Source organism: Arxiozyma heterogenica, assembly GCF_036370985.1.
Source record: "Arxiozyma heterogenica strain weizmannii chromosome Unknown scaffold_18, whole genome shotgun sequence".
NCBI lineage: Eukaryota > Fungi > Ascomycota > Saccharomycetes > Saccharomycetales > Saccharomycetaceae > Arxiozyma > Arxiozyma heterogenica.
This window is the reverse complement of record NW_027042671.1, coordinates 411,349-424,485: the sequence shown is the minus strand read 5'-3', so window position 1 is coordinate 424,485 and position 13,137 is coordinate 411,349. Positions and strand designations below refer to the sequence as shown.

The following is a 13,137-nucleotide window of genomic DNA, read 5'->3' as shown; positions in this document are numbered from 1 at the left end:
AAGAAAAACGAAAATATTTGCAAAAATGTAAACAAAACAAAACAATACAGATGATTCATTAAAAACAAGATCTTTAAACATCGTAGATAAAACTATCAATAAGATAAAAAAATAACAGAAGAAAAAAATACACAATTGTATAAATTAATATCCTGTGTATGGTTTCCTGTGGTTGTTATTTTTTCGATTGAAGATCAGCTCAACAATATATAAGAAGTGTTAGATGGTATCACAATTATTTGAATTACCGGAACTTCAAATATTCATACCTAATGAAAATCATTCCACGTTAAAGCAACTGTTTAAAAATACTGTTACAATAGATACCATGAAAAATTATAAAGAGTCAGATTACCTACTACAGTGTAATTCTAGTTCCAGGTCCAGTGACTTTTTTCCAAATAAACTGAATGCATCGTTCTCTAAATCAAAATTGGTTAAAAGGCCAAGAACTGTTAAATATAGATGTGTTAGAAAACAAATCAGACAAATTGAAAATTTATTATTATTATCACAAAATGATTATGAACAATTTAATGATGTGTTTAGGTATCCCATTGTAAGTTCACATATCCTTAATGATTATAGTTCTTATTTCCAAAACGTACAAATGAAAAAGTCTATACCGAATCTTAAGGAACATACAATAATAAAAACTAAACTATCATTAGGTGATTTTTTTAATGAAAAAAATTGTGAAAAAATAACTAATAGTCACTTAAATGGTTTACTTTTAAAATACTATAGAATACTAATATTATTTAAAGATTGGAATTTTAGTATAGATATTAAATTGCAATATTTTTTATTACTATCAAAAGCATTTAATATAATTTATTCTAAGAAGAGACAAATTTTGAAAACGATTAAATGTAAATTGATGATTATTTTAAAAGATTTTTTAAATAAATTAGAAAATTGTGATATGGTAATACATAAATTTTTATTAAATTATAAAACACTTCAAACTTATAATATTTTTGATCAAGAGTCATTTTTGAAACAAAACAGTCATGATAAAAACAACTGTGGTGCCAATATACATGATCACAATACTAGCAATAATAATAGTTTCTTATCCATTTTTATCAAAAATTTACTTAAATCTCACCTAGATCAGTTCTTTTATATATTTCGATATGAGCTTGAATTGATATTACCGCTGACAGATGAAAATAGTTTATCTAAATATATCGAAATATATGGAATAAAATTGTCTGATCTTAAGTATTACCTTAACACAGACATTCAACATTTAAATGAAAAAGCATATCGAGTAACCATTACACAAAAATTTTTTCTCTGTTGTCTGTTATCAATATCATTTCATGAACGAACAAGCAAAGACAAAAATAATAGAAATACTGAATTATATTATATCTTCAATATAAATTTTTTAGATAAAAACTACTGTTACTCTACCAGTAATGATAAGATTGGTAGTGTACTGAAACAGTATGAATCACTTACAGGTATTTTACATGGTCTATCAATGTCACTAGAATCAATATCTAATTCACTTATAAATTATAAAAACTTTTTAAATTTGGAGACTGAGGCTACACTCAACAATACTTACATAAATAACGAAGTTACTGACGAATTATTTGAAGTGACAAAGTTGGTAAATGAACTTGATTCAAAGTTAACTTTTTTAAAAGATGATATTTTCAAGTATTGTAATAACAATGATCAAAATAAAGTATTAATGAATAAATTACAACATTTACTCTTTACCATACATGATACTTTAAACTTTGAAAATTCTATATACAATTATTCCAGTAAACCAAATCAACAAGTCAAAAGAATAGTATCAGCCCCCATGAATAAAAGCAACCGTGGGTTCTCATTAGATATTGTTAAACATAATCTGGATATATATTCCAATTTATATCAATCTGATTCTTCAAAAGCATCCAAAATAAATTTATCTAATGAATCAGAATTTACTCATATTCATACAAAAAGTATGTCAAATAACATAGAAAACGTGAGCGAAATGACACACACAACTAAAAGTAATTCAGTTTTTTATAATGATGAAAATGAGGACACCTGTGTTCCTTCTGATTTAAGTACACCAATTCAATCACCTACCATATATGGTAAGGTATTATCAAAAATAAACATTACTCATAATCAGAACCATGATAATGATCGAAAGTTGTATCATTATGAAAGTTTACAAAAATTAAGTGATGAAGAGCTACGTCATAAACTTAATGAAAAAATTATCAATTTTGCTAATGAGAATAAGTTGGGCAAAAATAAGCTAAGAGCACAAAAATCTTTCGAGCTATTAAAGAAGCAACAAAATAAGAAGACACAAACATTTCCATCCACAATTCTGTCATTTTCAACTTACCCCAAAAACCTTTATTCGAAAAAAAATACAAATGTTGTAAATCAAGATAATACTAATGTCAATAATGGTAGAACAATATCGAATTCCTTCTCTACAGAAGATACAATCCCCATTATCTACGAAATAAAAGAATTAATAGAATATTGATAATATAGTTAGCATATTTATTTAAAGAAAGTTTGCATATTCAGTTTTTTTTTTGTCACGTTTACAGTTATTTAATTGTCACCTATGATTTTTCAGATCGATTACAGATAAATAATATTATTGAATTTTATTTCTATTTTAGTTAAAATGAATTTCCTTCTATGCTACTGCTGTCGTAATAAAGTGTACGGTATTATTAATAGTTAAATATTATAGTTGGCACCTTCTTTGTTATTTTTGTAAACTAAATTACTAAAAATAATAATCGTCAGTCTTAGGCCAGTTTTTGCCTTATAGATTTTTCTGTTATAAATTTAACAAATTCTCGTTACTTCGTGTTTTTTTTCTTGTCCTTTTCTCTTCTTCTTTTTTTTTTTTTTTGCAACAGTTAGCTCTGTGTTTTATTTTTAAAAAAAGAAATAATTAAATACTGAAAAGTAAACATTTTGATATAACTTCTAAATTTGCTAATCGTACCCATGCTAAACATTTTTTTGGGAGTACATTGAATAACAAACCAACCATTTAGTTTCGTTATTGCACACTCATTTCAAATTATATTCAAATTCGTATTTTATTTTATTTCGTTTAGTATTTTTTATAGATAATACAAATTCATGTCGAAGAGTAAGATATAATGACCAATAATAAAAATGGTAGTAACAGAAAAAGAGCAAGTTCTTTAAGAACCCAACTATTCAATAAGCATTTTTTTGATAAAATAAACTCTAAATGGAAAGAAAAAGATAAGCCAGAAGATATTGAATTAAATGATGTGGATTCAAATAATAATAATAATAGTAGTAAAAATAATGACAATATTTCATCAATAAGCAATCATATGCGGGATAATGATTCACAGATGTATGAAGCAATGGAAGAATCTTTAGAAGACCAAAATGTTATTAAAGATTCTATGGGTGACAATGAACATAAAGAAGTCCAATCAACAAAAATAAATTTTTTCACTAAAGCATTAGATTTATTGTTAGATAGACGAAGGATTCTTCATTCTAAAGATGGGAGACATATTCCAATTACTTTAGATCACACCTTAGCTGAATATAGACAGTATACAAATGGAAAAAGTGATGTTTTAATTGACGAACGAACGAACAAGCCATATTGTAATAATTGTATAACTTCATCAAGATATACAATATATTCATTTCTTCCCAAACAGTTATATGCACAGTTCTCTAAAGTGGCTAATATCTACTTCTTTGTTATTGCAATTTTACAAATGATTCCTGGTTGGTCAACTACGGGTACATATACAACAATCATCCCATTATTAGTATTTATGGGTATATCTATGGCTAGAGAAGCTTGGAATGATTTCAGGCGACATCAGCTTGATAATGAAGAAAATGCAAGAACGGTGAATATTTTAATTAAAGATCCAACATTAAGCAAAGAATTAGAAAGTCAACAAAATCAACAACATAATGATATTGAAGACAATCATGATAAAATGTATTCCAGGAATTCTTATGAACTAAAAAGGAATGATGATAAATACTCTGTAAAGCCTCATTTTTTAAACGTAAACTTGCTAGCTAGCAAATATAATACACATATAATTGAAACTAAATGGAAAGATTTGAAAGTTGGTGACTTTGTTGTTTTGAAGCAAGACGATTGGGTTCCAGCTGATTTACTACTTTTGAAATCGGATGGGACTAATAATGAAGTATATGTTGAAACCATGGCATTAGATGGGGAAACAAATCTGAAAAATAGACAGCCTCATATGGAATTGACCAAACTTACTTCTTCCGAATCTAATTTATCTAATATTAATGCCAAGGTAACAGTTGAAGATCCTAACAGTGATCTATACAATTTTGAGGGTAATTTGGAAGTGGATGCTACCAAATATAACACTTTTAAAAAATATCCGATAGGTCCTGACAATGTGATTTATAGGGGTAGTATAATTAGAAACACTCCAACAATGATTGGTATGGTTATTTTCACTGGTGAAGAGACAAAAATTAGAATGAACGCTATTAAGAATCCTAGAACAAAAGCACCAAAACTTCAAAGAAGTATTAACATGATTATTGCTTTTATGGTTTTTGTTGTGGCATGTGTTTCGTTCTTTTCTTATTTAGGGAATGTATTAGCTAAGAGGGGATCTCTTGATGGTAATCGAGCATGGTATCTTTTTAGACAAGACGCTGGGACTGCTGCAACTATTATGTCCTTTATTATTATGTTCAATACAATGATTCCATTGTCCTTATATGTCACAATGGAAATAATTAAAGTTTTCCAGAGTAAACTTATGGAATGGGATATTGATATGTATCATGAAGAAACAGATACCCCCTGTGAGTCAAGAACTGCGACTATTCTGGAAGAATTAGGACAAGTATCTTATATTTTCAGTGACAAAACAGGTACATTAACAGATAACAAGATGATTTTTCGTAAATTTTCTTTTTTAGGTTCATCTTGGTTACATGATATGAAAATGGTTTCTTCGAAATCAGTTGAATCACTGCAAACAGATCTCACTGACAATGATATTGATACTGTTTCCTTAAATGCACCTCAAATTTTAAGCCAACATCTTAACATACCTACCCCAAGTGATTATGTTCCATTTTCAGATGAACCCAGACCGTCAATAGATTATAAGGGAAATTCTTCTGCAGTATATACCGGTAGGCCAAGTATGAGCTCTTTGTATATCAGGCAACATAAAAATCGCTCATCAGAAGTTACTATTTCTTCTCAAGAAAGTAGCACAATTGAGAATATCAAATCTTCATATGACTTAATTAGGTATATTCAAAGATATCCAAATAAGTTATTTTCAAAGAAAGCAAAATTTTTTATTCTATCGATGGCATTATGTCATTCTTGTTTGCCAAAGAGAGTTGATGGTCATGAAGATGAAGAAGATGCAATTGAATATCAGTCATCTTCACCTGATGAATTAGCTTTAATTACTGCAGCTAGAGATTTAGGCTGTGTAGTAGTTAATAAGAATGTTCAAACTTTGACAATCAAAACGTATCCAAATGGGTTTGATGAATCACCAATTTTAGAGGAATATGAAATATTAAATACAATTGAATTTAATTCTCAGAGAAAGAGGATGTCAGTTATTGTTAAAATGCCAAATGTTCCAAATAATGTTCTTTTGATTTGCAAAGGTGCTGATAATGTTATCCTAGAGAGACTTTATAATAAAGAAATTGCATTTCAGAAAATTGATGAAATTAACAATGCTGTAACCACTCGTAAAGAGGAGGAAGCTGAATTAATTGTTCAACAGAGAAAATCATTGGAAAGAATGACATATGATGAAACTATAGGACGTAATTCTCTGCGTGGAGCAGGTCATAATGATACTAGAGCAAGTTTATCTTTACAAGCTATAAGAAAAAGTATCTCTCAGAGAAATAGAACTGGTCCATCAGATATGCATATAGATACCATTGATGACATTGTAGATGATGTAAAAAGAAATGGAAGGGAAGTTGATGATGTAATTATGAGAAGTCGTAAATCTCTGCATAAACAACAAATGCAAAAATATGGGTCAAATACCACAAATAAAAATAAAAATGATAAAATCAGTCATTTGCAAGGAGAGAATAATCATAGTAAAATTAGATTTGAAGATGAGGATATACAAACCTATATTGGTAATGACGATCTTTTGACTAATGAAGAATTCATTTTAGAAAGAACAATTCAAGCCATAGATGATTTTTCAACTGAAGGATTGAGAACATTATTATTTGCTTATAAATGGATTGATAACAAAACGTATGATAAATGGAACCAAAAATATCACAAAGCAAAGACTTCCTTAGTTAATAGAAAGAAAAAGACGGAGGAAGTTGGAGAAGAAATTGAAGTAGATCTTAATATTCTGGGTGCTACAGCCATTGAGGATAAATTACAAGAAGGTGTTTCTGAGGCTATAGAAAAGATAAAAAGGGCTGGCATAAAAATGTGGATGTTAACAGGTGACAAACGTGAAACAGCCATTAATATTGGTTACTCATGTAAGTTAATTTATGATTACTCCACTATTGTTATTTTAACAATGGATGATGAAAATATTGCTTCAAAAATGAATGCCGTTAGTCAAGAAATTAGTACTGGTAATATGGCACATTGTGTTGTTGTGATTGATGGTGCAACTCTTGGTTCTTTCGAAAGTAACCCTACATTAATGGCTGTCTTTGTTGAATTGTGTACTAAGACAGATTCAGTGATATGTTGTCGTGCTTCACCATCACAAAAAGCACTTATGGTTAGTAATATCCGGAAAACTAACAGAAAAGAAGTGACTCTGGCAATAGGTGATGGTGCTAATGATATTGCGATGATTCAAGCTGCTGATATTGGTGTCGGTATTACTGGTAAGGAAGGTTTGCAAGCATCACGTTCCTCAGATTACTCTATTGCTCAGTTTAGATATTTATTAAAATTATTATTTGTTCATGGAAGATATAATTACATTAGAACGGCAAAATTTGTTCTTTGTACTTTTTACAAAGAATTAACTTTTTATTTGACACAAGTTATATTCCAACGATTTACATTGTTCTCCGGTACATCTATGTATGAATCATGGTCCTTATCTATGTTTAATACACTTTTTACGTCACTACCGGTGCTTTGTATTGGTATCTTTGAAAAGGATTTGAAACCAATGACGTTGTTAACTATACCTGAATTGTACTCTTTTGGTAGATTAGGTGAAGGCTTTAATTTATGGATATTCCTTGAATGGATGATAGAGGGTGCATGCAATTCTGTAATCATCACGTTTTTAAATGTGGTTACTTGGGGTGAAACAGCTTTATCAGATTCAACTTTGTATCCTTTAGGTGTTGTTAATTTTACAGCTATTGTTGTATTAATTAATGTTAAGGCGCAATTTTTGGAAATGAGAAATAGAAATTGGATAGCATTTGCATCTGTTCTATTGTCAACTGGAGGATGGTTGGTATGGTGTTGCGCATTACCTATATTGAATCCAACTGATGAGATATATGATGTTGCTTATGGATTTTATAATCATTTTGGTAAAGATATAACATTTTGGTGTACTTGTTTTGCATTGGTTGTGTTACCTATTATAATAGATATTGTATATCAAACATTGAAAAGAACCTTATGGCCTACTGATTCAGATATATTTGCCGAATTAGAGAAAAAGAGTAATGTAAGAAAAAAATTGGAATTTGGTGCATATAATGAAATGAAACAAGGTTGGACGTGGGAACATGATCCAAGTTCTATTGAACGATATAAGAGTCAACTATTTAATAATAAGAAACTGTCTAAACCAAGAACAAGGACTAGAACAAATTCAGTGAATCATATTGACGAGGACATCAAATCATTAAAAGAGTCGTCCTTACCTACCATATCTGAACAACTTAATTATAGTGAATCTTCATGGAGTAATGTAGTGGGTAAAATAATACCCGGTGGGAAAAATGACAATGAAGGCGCATCTAATAAAGAGTACGATCCAGAAGTGTATGAAACTTTGCCTAGTGGGAAAGTGATTAAAAAACAAGATTTACTTGATGAAGATGATGTAGATATTATGATGAATTTGAAGGGTAATAGAAACTCTGTTAATACTAATCGTTTATCAGGCTCAGATTTTATAACACGTAAATTTAGTAAGAAATTAAGATTTAAATTGAATAATGAGGAGACCGATGAAGAAGTTATGGAGATTATAAGAGAAAGAATGAAAGATCTTGAATAAAATGTTTTTCCTTTAGATCTTATATAATACGTATATGTAATCATCCATATAGAAGAACTGCTGTCTGTCGGAAGTTCCAATATATTAATAATATTCTAATGGTACTGTCAGTTCCAAGAAATCTGAATTGAAGAATTATTTTATTTATATATATTTTTATTATTTATTTATCTATGGATTTATAAGTGTCATTATATATAACATATTAATCAATTTTGGAGAGTAATCAGGTATTATTTTTTTTCAGAAGAGGTTTCGATTAAGATAAAAAGGAAGCACAATGTAATCTGATGCAATTAATGTTTGATATAGATGAGTAGTAACTAGTACGATAGTAAAAGATTAAATGAAGCAAAAAAAAATTATATATATAAAATCCGAGTTCTTCCGAGTAGTGAGTGAAGAAAATAAAAGTAAAATCGCTTCAGTAATTACTTCTGTTCCATACTAGACACAATAACATTTTTTTCCACAATAAATGATTAAACATAATTTAAAGATAGTTGGTCAGTAAGACTAACAAATGCAATATTATTCTGATATAAATTGGGAAAGAAAAGAAAATGGAAAAAAGAAAAAAAAAAGAAGGAATATGCATCATATTAAAGAAGGAAGGCAAAATATAGATACAATTTTGTTGAGTTTAAATTAAATGAATACAATTTAACCAAAGAATAATCTTTCCAAAATAGGTAGTAAAAAGAAAAATAATAGGGGTAATAATACACGTAAAATTTCCTGATACCTTGTTTCATTATCGTGAGCTCTTCTAGCTCGTTGTTCATGTTGTCGTCTTTGAAATGCAGAAGCTCTTGGATTCCCATTGGTATAAGCTCTAAACCCCCCAGGGCCAAAAGTAAAAGTTGTTGGGCCGCCACCTGCATGCATAAATGGATTTCCTGGGCCAAAGGGACCACCCATACCATTCATATTAAACAAAAACTCAAATATATCCTCAGGGCCTCCTGCTTGATATCTATTACTAAAAAATTGCGATGGAATTCCGCCACTAAACCCTGATGCATGGCTAGTGCCATTATTACTTTCTGAGAAGGATGGAATACTTCTATCATCGGGATCTCTACCTATTCTATCATAAATATGTCTTTTATTACTGTCACTTAGTACTTCAAAGGCTCTATTTATAATTTTAAATGCTTCACTTGCTTTAGGATGAGGGTTTTTATCCGGATGTAATTTGATCGCTAATTTCCTATATGCTTTCTTAATTTCCCCATCCGAGGCTGTCCTTTCTATCTTTAAAATTTCATAAAAAGCATGTTTATCCTTGGAGAGAATTTCCAATGCTACTTGCTCTTGTTCGCTAGTATATTTGGTAGTCATTTGTCCTTGTATATTTCTAGCTATCTGTCTATCTATCTACCTATCTATTTTATTGGACAAGCAATCTTTTCGAATATATTTGGGTATATATGTGGATGCTAGTTTTGTGGAAACACAAAATGTATTATTAGGAAAATCAGACAATAATGCCAGCAGTAACTATAATGTGGTAAAGAACCGCTGCTCGTTATAATATTGGATACTAGTATATTAAATCCTTAATTTCCCTCTATTTTGTCTTCACTAAAAACTGGTTTATGTCTTATTCTTATGAATATGGCCGATTTTCCACTTTTTTTTCCTTTTTTTTTTTATCACTAAATCGTTTAAGTTTAACTTTTCTGTTTTCGGCTTTGTCGTTTTTTCTTTCTTGATACTTTTTTTTTTTCAGGTTTCTGGCTTGCATCCGTACATCCTGCCTGTTTTTGGGCGCACTAGAATTTTTGGATGATATAATCATGATTAGTCATCATTCTTCGATGTCTTTCAACAAATCTTCAACCTGAGAGAAGGAAGTCAATACACTTAGAATCCGTTTCAGATTAACTAATCCACGAGTCTTTGGATCCCATGTCTGGTAGCTTCTCCAGATCTGTGTTATACGTCTCTTGGACTCCTCATAATTTCTTTTGAAACTAACCCTAGTTGAATCATTATCATAAGTTGGGCTTGTAACAATAATACTATTGTCATTCTCTGTTTGGGTACCTAGTTTGATAGATATCTTTAAATCCATACTGGGATCTTGAATAGGTAAATTCTTTAATTTAAGAAAATTACATAACATTTCGTGGAACTTCCAAACTAAATCATATTGATTTTGTGTGTCTAATATGCTATTATACAATCCCATGTGGGAATCTAAATTTATATCATTATTTTCATTGCTGAGTTTAATTATCTTTAAATGTTTTTTGTGTGTAGGATTTCTTGTCAAATTAATTATTTCTATGAAATTCCTATAGATCAAATCGTCATCGTATATTTGCCCATATATTTGAAACAATTCTGGATTTTTAATATTCTGATAATAAATGTATTTCAGGAAATCATGTACATTATGAACATCCTGAGGTAAAGTACTGCCATACATTGCTTCAGTATCAATATCATTATTTCCATTTATAGTAGTATTGTTAGTATTATTACTCTTTGTATTATTAATATTTGAATTGATACCATTCCATTTTTGTTCTAGCTCTTGAAGCCATTGTTTTGTCTGATTATTTCTTTGCTTTCTTACTGTGGATGGAATAGTATTCTCATTAAACGATCTTGATATAAAATGTGGACTAATCAATCGTAAAATCGTAATGAACTTATCATACCCCAAATTCTGTGTTAAAATCAAATTATTCAATAAAATGATTTCGAATTTTCTATCTGTCGGTGTTGACAAAGTAAATTTGATATCTGGGGTTTTGATTTCAAAATTTGGTATATCAAAATTTTCGGGTCTCTGTAAATCAATATCAAGATATTTACCATCACACCAAATATTTCTAATAATCTTTGGATGATTATAATTGATTGCCAGTTTTTGTGTTATTGTCATAAAATTGTCGTATAATGTAGCTATCAAATTTAATCTAAACGTGTCGCAATTGTACAATAACCAATCTAATCGTTTCTGTATATGTTTAGATTCATCTGAATTTGGATCATAATATTTTTTAATTCTCGATAATAATTCGATTTCATTGTTATTTAATCCAGAGAATAGTTGCTTCTCTTTAGATTGTTCTAATTTTAAGTATTCTTGATTTATTTCAGGAAGCTGCATTGTAGTGTATTTCTTGTTACTGTTCTTTTGTGACACTACTTTATCAGATAAGTATTCCGTACCTTCGATATTATTATTATTGTTATCATTATTATTGTTATTATTGTTGTTGTTATCGTTTGAAATATTCTCCTCTTTGTAAATAGAACGATCAACACTATGATCCCAAAATCTATAACCTCCTAAACATGAATTTAAGGTTAACATCCCTATACGTGTAGTATTTAAGTTGATCCCATACCTTTGATTCTGTGATAAAACTGTATAGCACAGTTCGATTAATAATGGAACACTATGATATACACCAATAAAATATATTGAGTCTGCATTGAAAAAAATAGTTTCCCAATGTTTTAGTAATGATAAACATTCTTTTAATACCGTATTCATATCCTTTGTGTGAAGAGGACATTCAAGCGATAACGATAAAATTTCATGATTATTCTCCATCTCTTCATTATCTTCACTTTTGTTATTATCTGTCTTATACAGATTTTTTAAGGATTTGTTTCTTTCTCTTATTGCTTGTGCAACTTTTCGAGATAAATATTGTGCAGTTCTTTGTTCACCAATTGATAATTTCTCATATTTATCTGGTAACCAACCAACTACAGTAAATATTATATGCCTCTTATGAGCCTTTTCATTTTCAATTTCATTTTTGGCATTTGTATCCTGATTATACTTTTGGTCATTAAATGGATCCTTCTTTAAATAAAGATGTTTTTCATTAGGGTAATTATAGTGTTCCTTAATTGCATTAGCTATCTTTGTCCTTAAAGGTAGATTATGTAAATAATCTCTTGGTGTCAAGGATGGTAATAAAATTGAATTTTTAACATAAGCTTGATCACCTAAACATGTATCAATAGGTGATTTGTCTAAAGGTAATGGACATTTCCCACATTTGGTCCCAAAGACACTAACTACACCAGGCCCTTGTTTATTAGTGCTCCCAAGATCAGCATTACCACTACATGTAAATGTATCTTCAGTATATTCTATATCAGTTAAATCTTCAAACCAACACCATGAGTTGCTGTAGTTATTAATTACAGATAAAGCCTCATTTTCTAAGTAATTAATTTGTTCTAAATCTAGCTGTGAATATCTTGTATTTTCATCTATCTTTATTGGATGTATCCTTTGTGTATTTGAATACCAAAATATTGAATGATATAACCTTTGATACCAACTCTCGTTGTTATTATTCATTGACTCATTATTTATAATTGTGTCACCATCATCATCCTGATTGTTTTCTTCTTCTTCTTGATTTTGTGAAATAGATTGAGGCCAATTTAAACCAAACCAACGACGATAAGGCTTACTTGATTCTTCATTATTAACATATTGATTCATTTTTGATAATTAAATGGTTATCCTATTTTAGTTAATATAAATTTTGTTTGGATATTGATCCTTGTTTCAATATATCATATGTAGAAATGACTATTCGAAAAGTATTTAAGTATTTATAACTATCTATTTATGTCTACAGGACTGATTCTTGTAAATACATTATTGAACTATTGTAGCGTATACATATACGCACTCTTTCAACATAGAATAATTTATTATAACTTTATATTGGGATTTAAATAAAGGTTGCGATAGAAATATATTTTAGAATTTAGATTCAGCATAAAAAAAAAAGTTATAATTCTACCAGAGTATATAGACATAAATAAAGGTACACAGACACACATGCATACACAAAAGGTGTATACAGCATATTAT

At 29.2% G+C, this 13,137-nt stretch overlaps 4 protein-coding genes across 4 annotated transcripts; 2 read left to right on the top strand and 2 right to left on the bottom strand.

Moving 5' to 3' along the window:
• Positions 1-223: 223 nt before the first annotated feature.
• Positions 224-2,515, top strand: INP2 (Inp2p; the record flags this gene model as incomplete). Its single annotated transcript, XM_064858619.1, has 1 exon — positions 224-2,515. The coding sequence occupies one exon, from the start codon at positions 224-226 to the stop codon at positions 2,513-2,515; it is 2,292 nt and encodes a 763-aa protein (XP_064714442.1).
• A 637-nt stretch (positions 2,516-3,152) lies between these two features.
• Positions 3,153-8,270, top strand: DNF3 (aminophospholipid-translocating P4-type ATPase DNF3; the record flags this gene model as incomplete). The annotated part of the gene is made up of 1 exon (XM_064858618.1): positions 3,153-8,270. The coding sequence occupies one exon, from the start codon at positions 3,153-3,155 to the stop codon at positions 8,268-8,270; it is 5,118 nt and encodes a 1,705-aa protein (XP_064714441.1).
• A 663-nt stretch (positions 8,271-8,933) lies between these two features.
• HLJ1 (type I HSP40 co-chaperone HLJ1) lies at positions 8,934-9,614 on the bottom strand (the record flags this gene model as incomplete). Its single annotated transcript, XM_064858617.1, has 1 exon — positions 8,934-9,614. One exon carries the CDS (start codon positions 9,612-9,614, stop codon positions 8,934-8,936), a length of 681 nt encoding a protein of 226 aa, XP_064714440.1.
• A 469-nt stretch (positions 9,615-10,083) lies between these two features.
• CVM1 (Cvm1p) lies at positions 10,084-12,759 on the bottom strand (the record flags this gene model as incomplete). The annotated part of the gene is made up of 1 exon (XM_064858616.1): positions 10,084-12,759. One exon carries the CDS (start codon positions 12,757-12,759, stop codon positions 10,084-10,086), a length of 2,676 nt encoding a protein of 891 aa, XP_064714439.1.
• Positions 12,760-13,137: the final 378 nt, after the last annotated feature.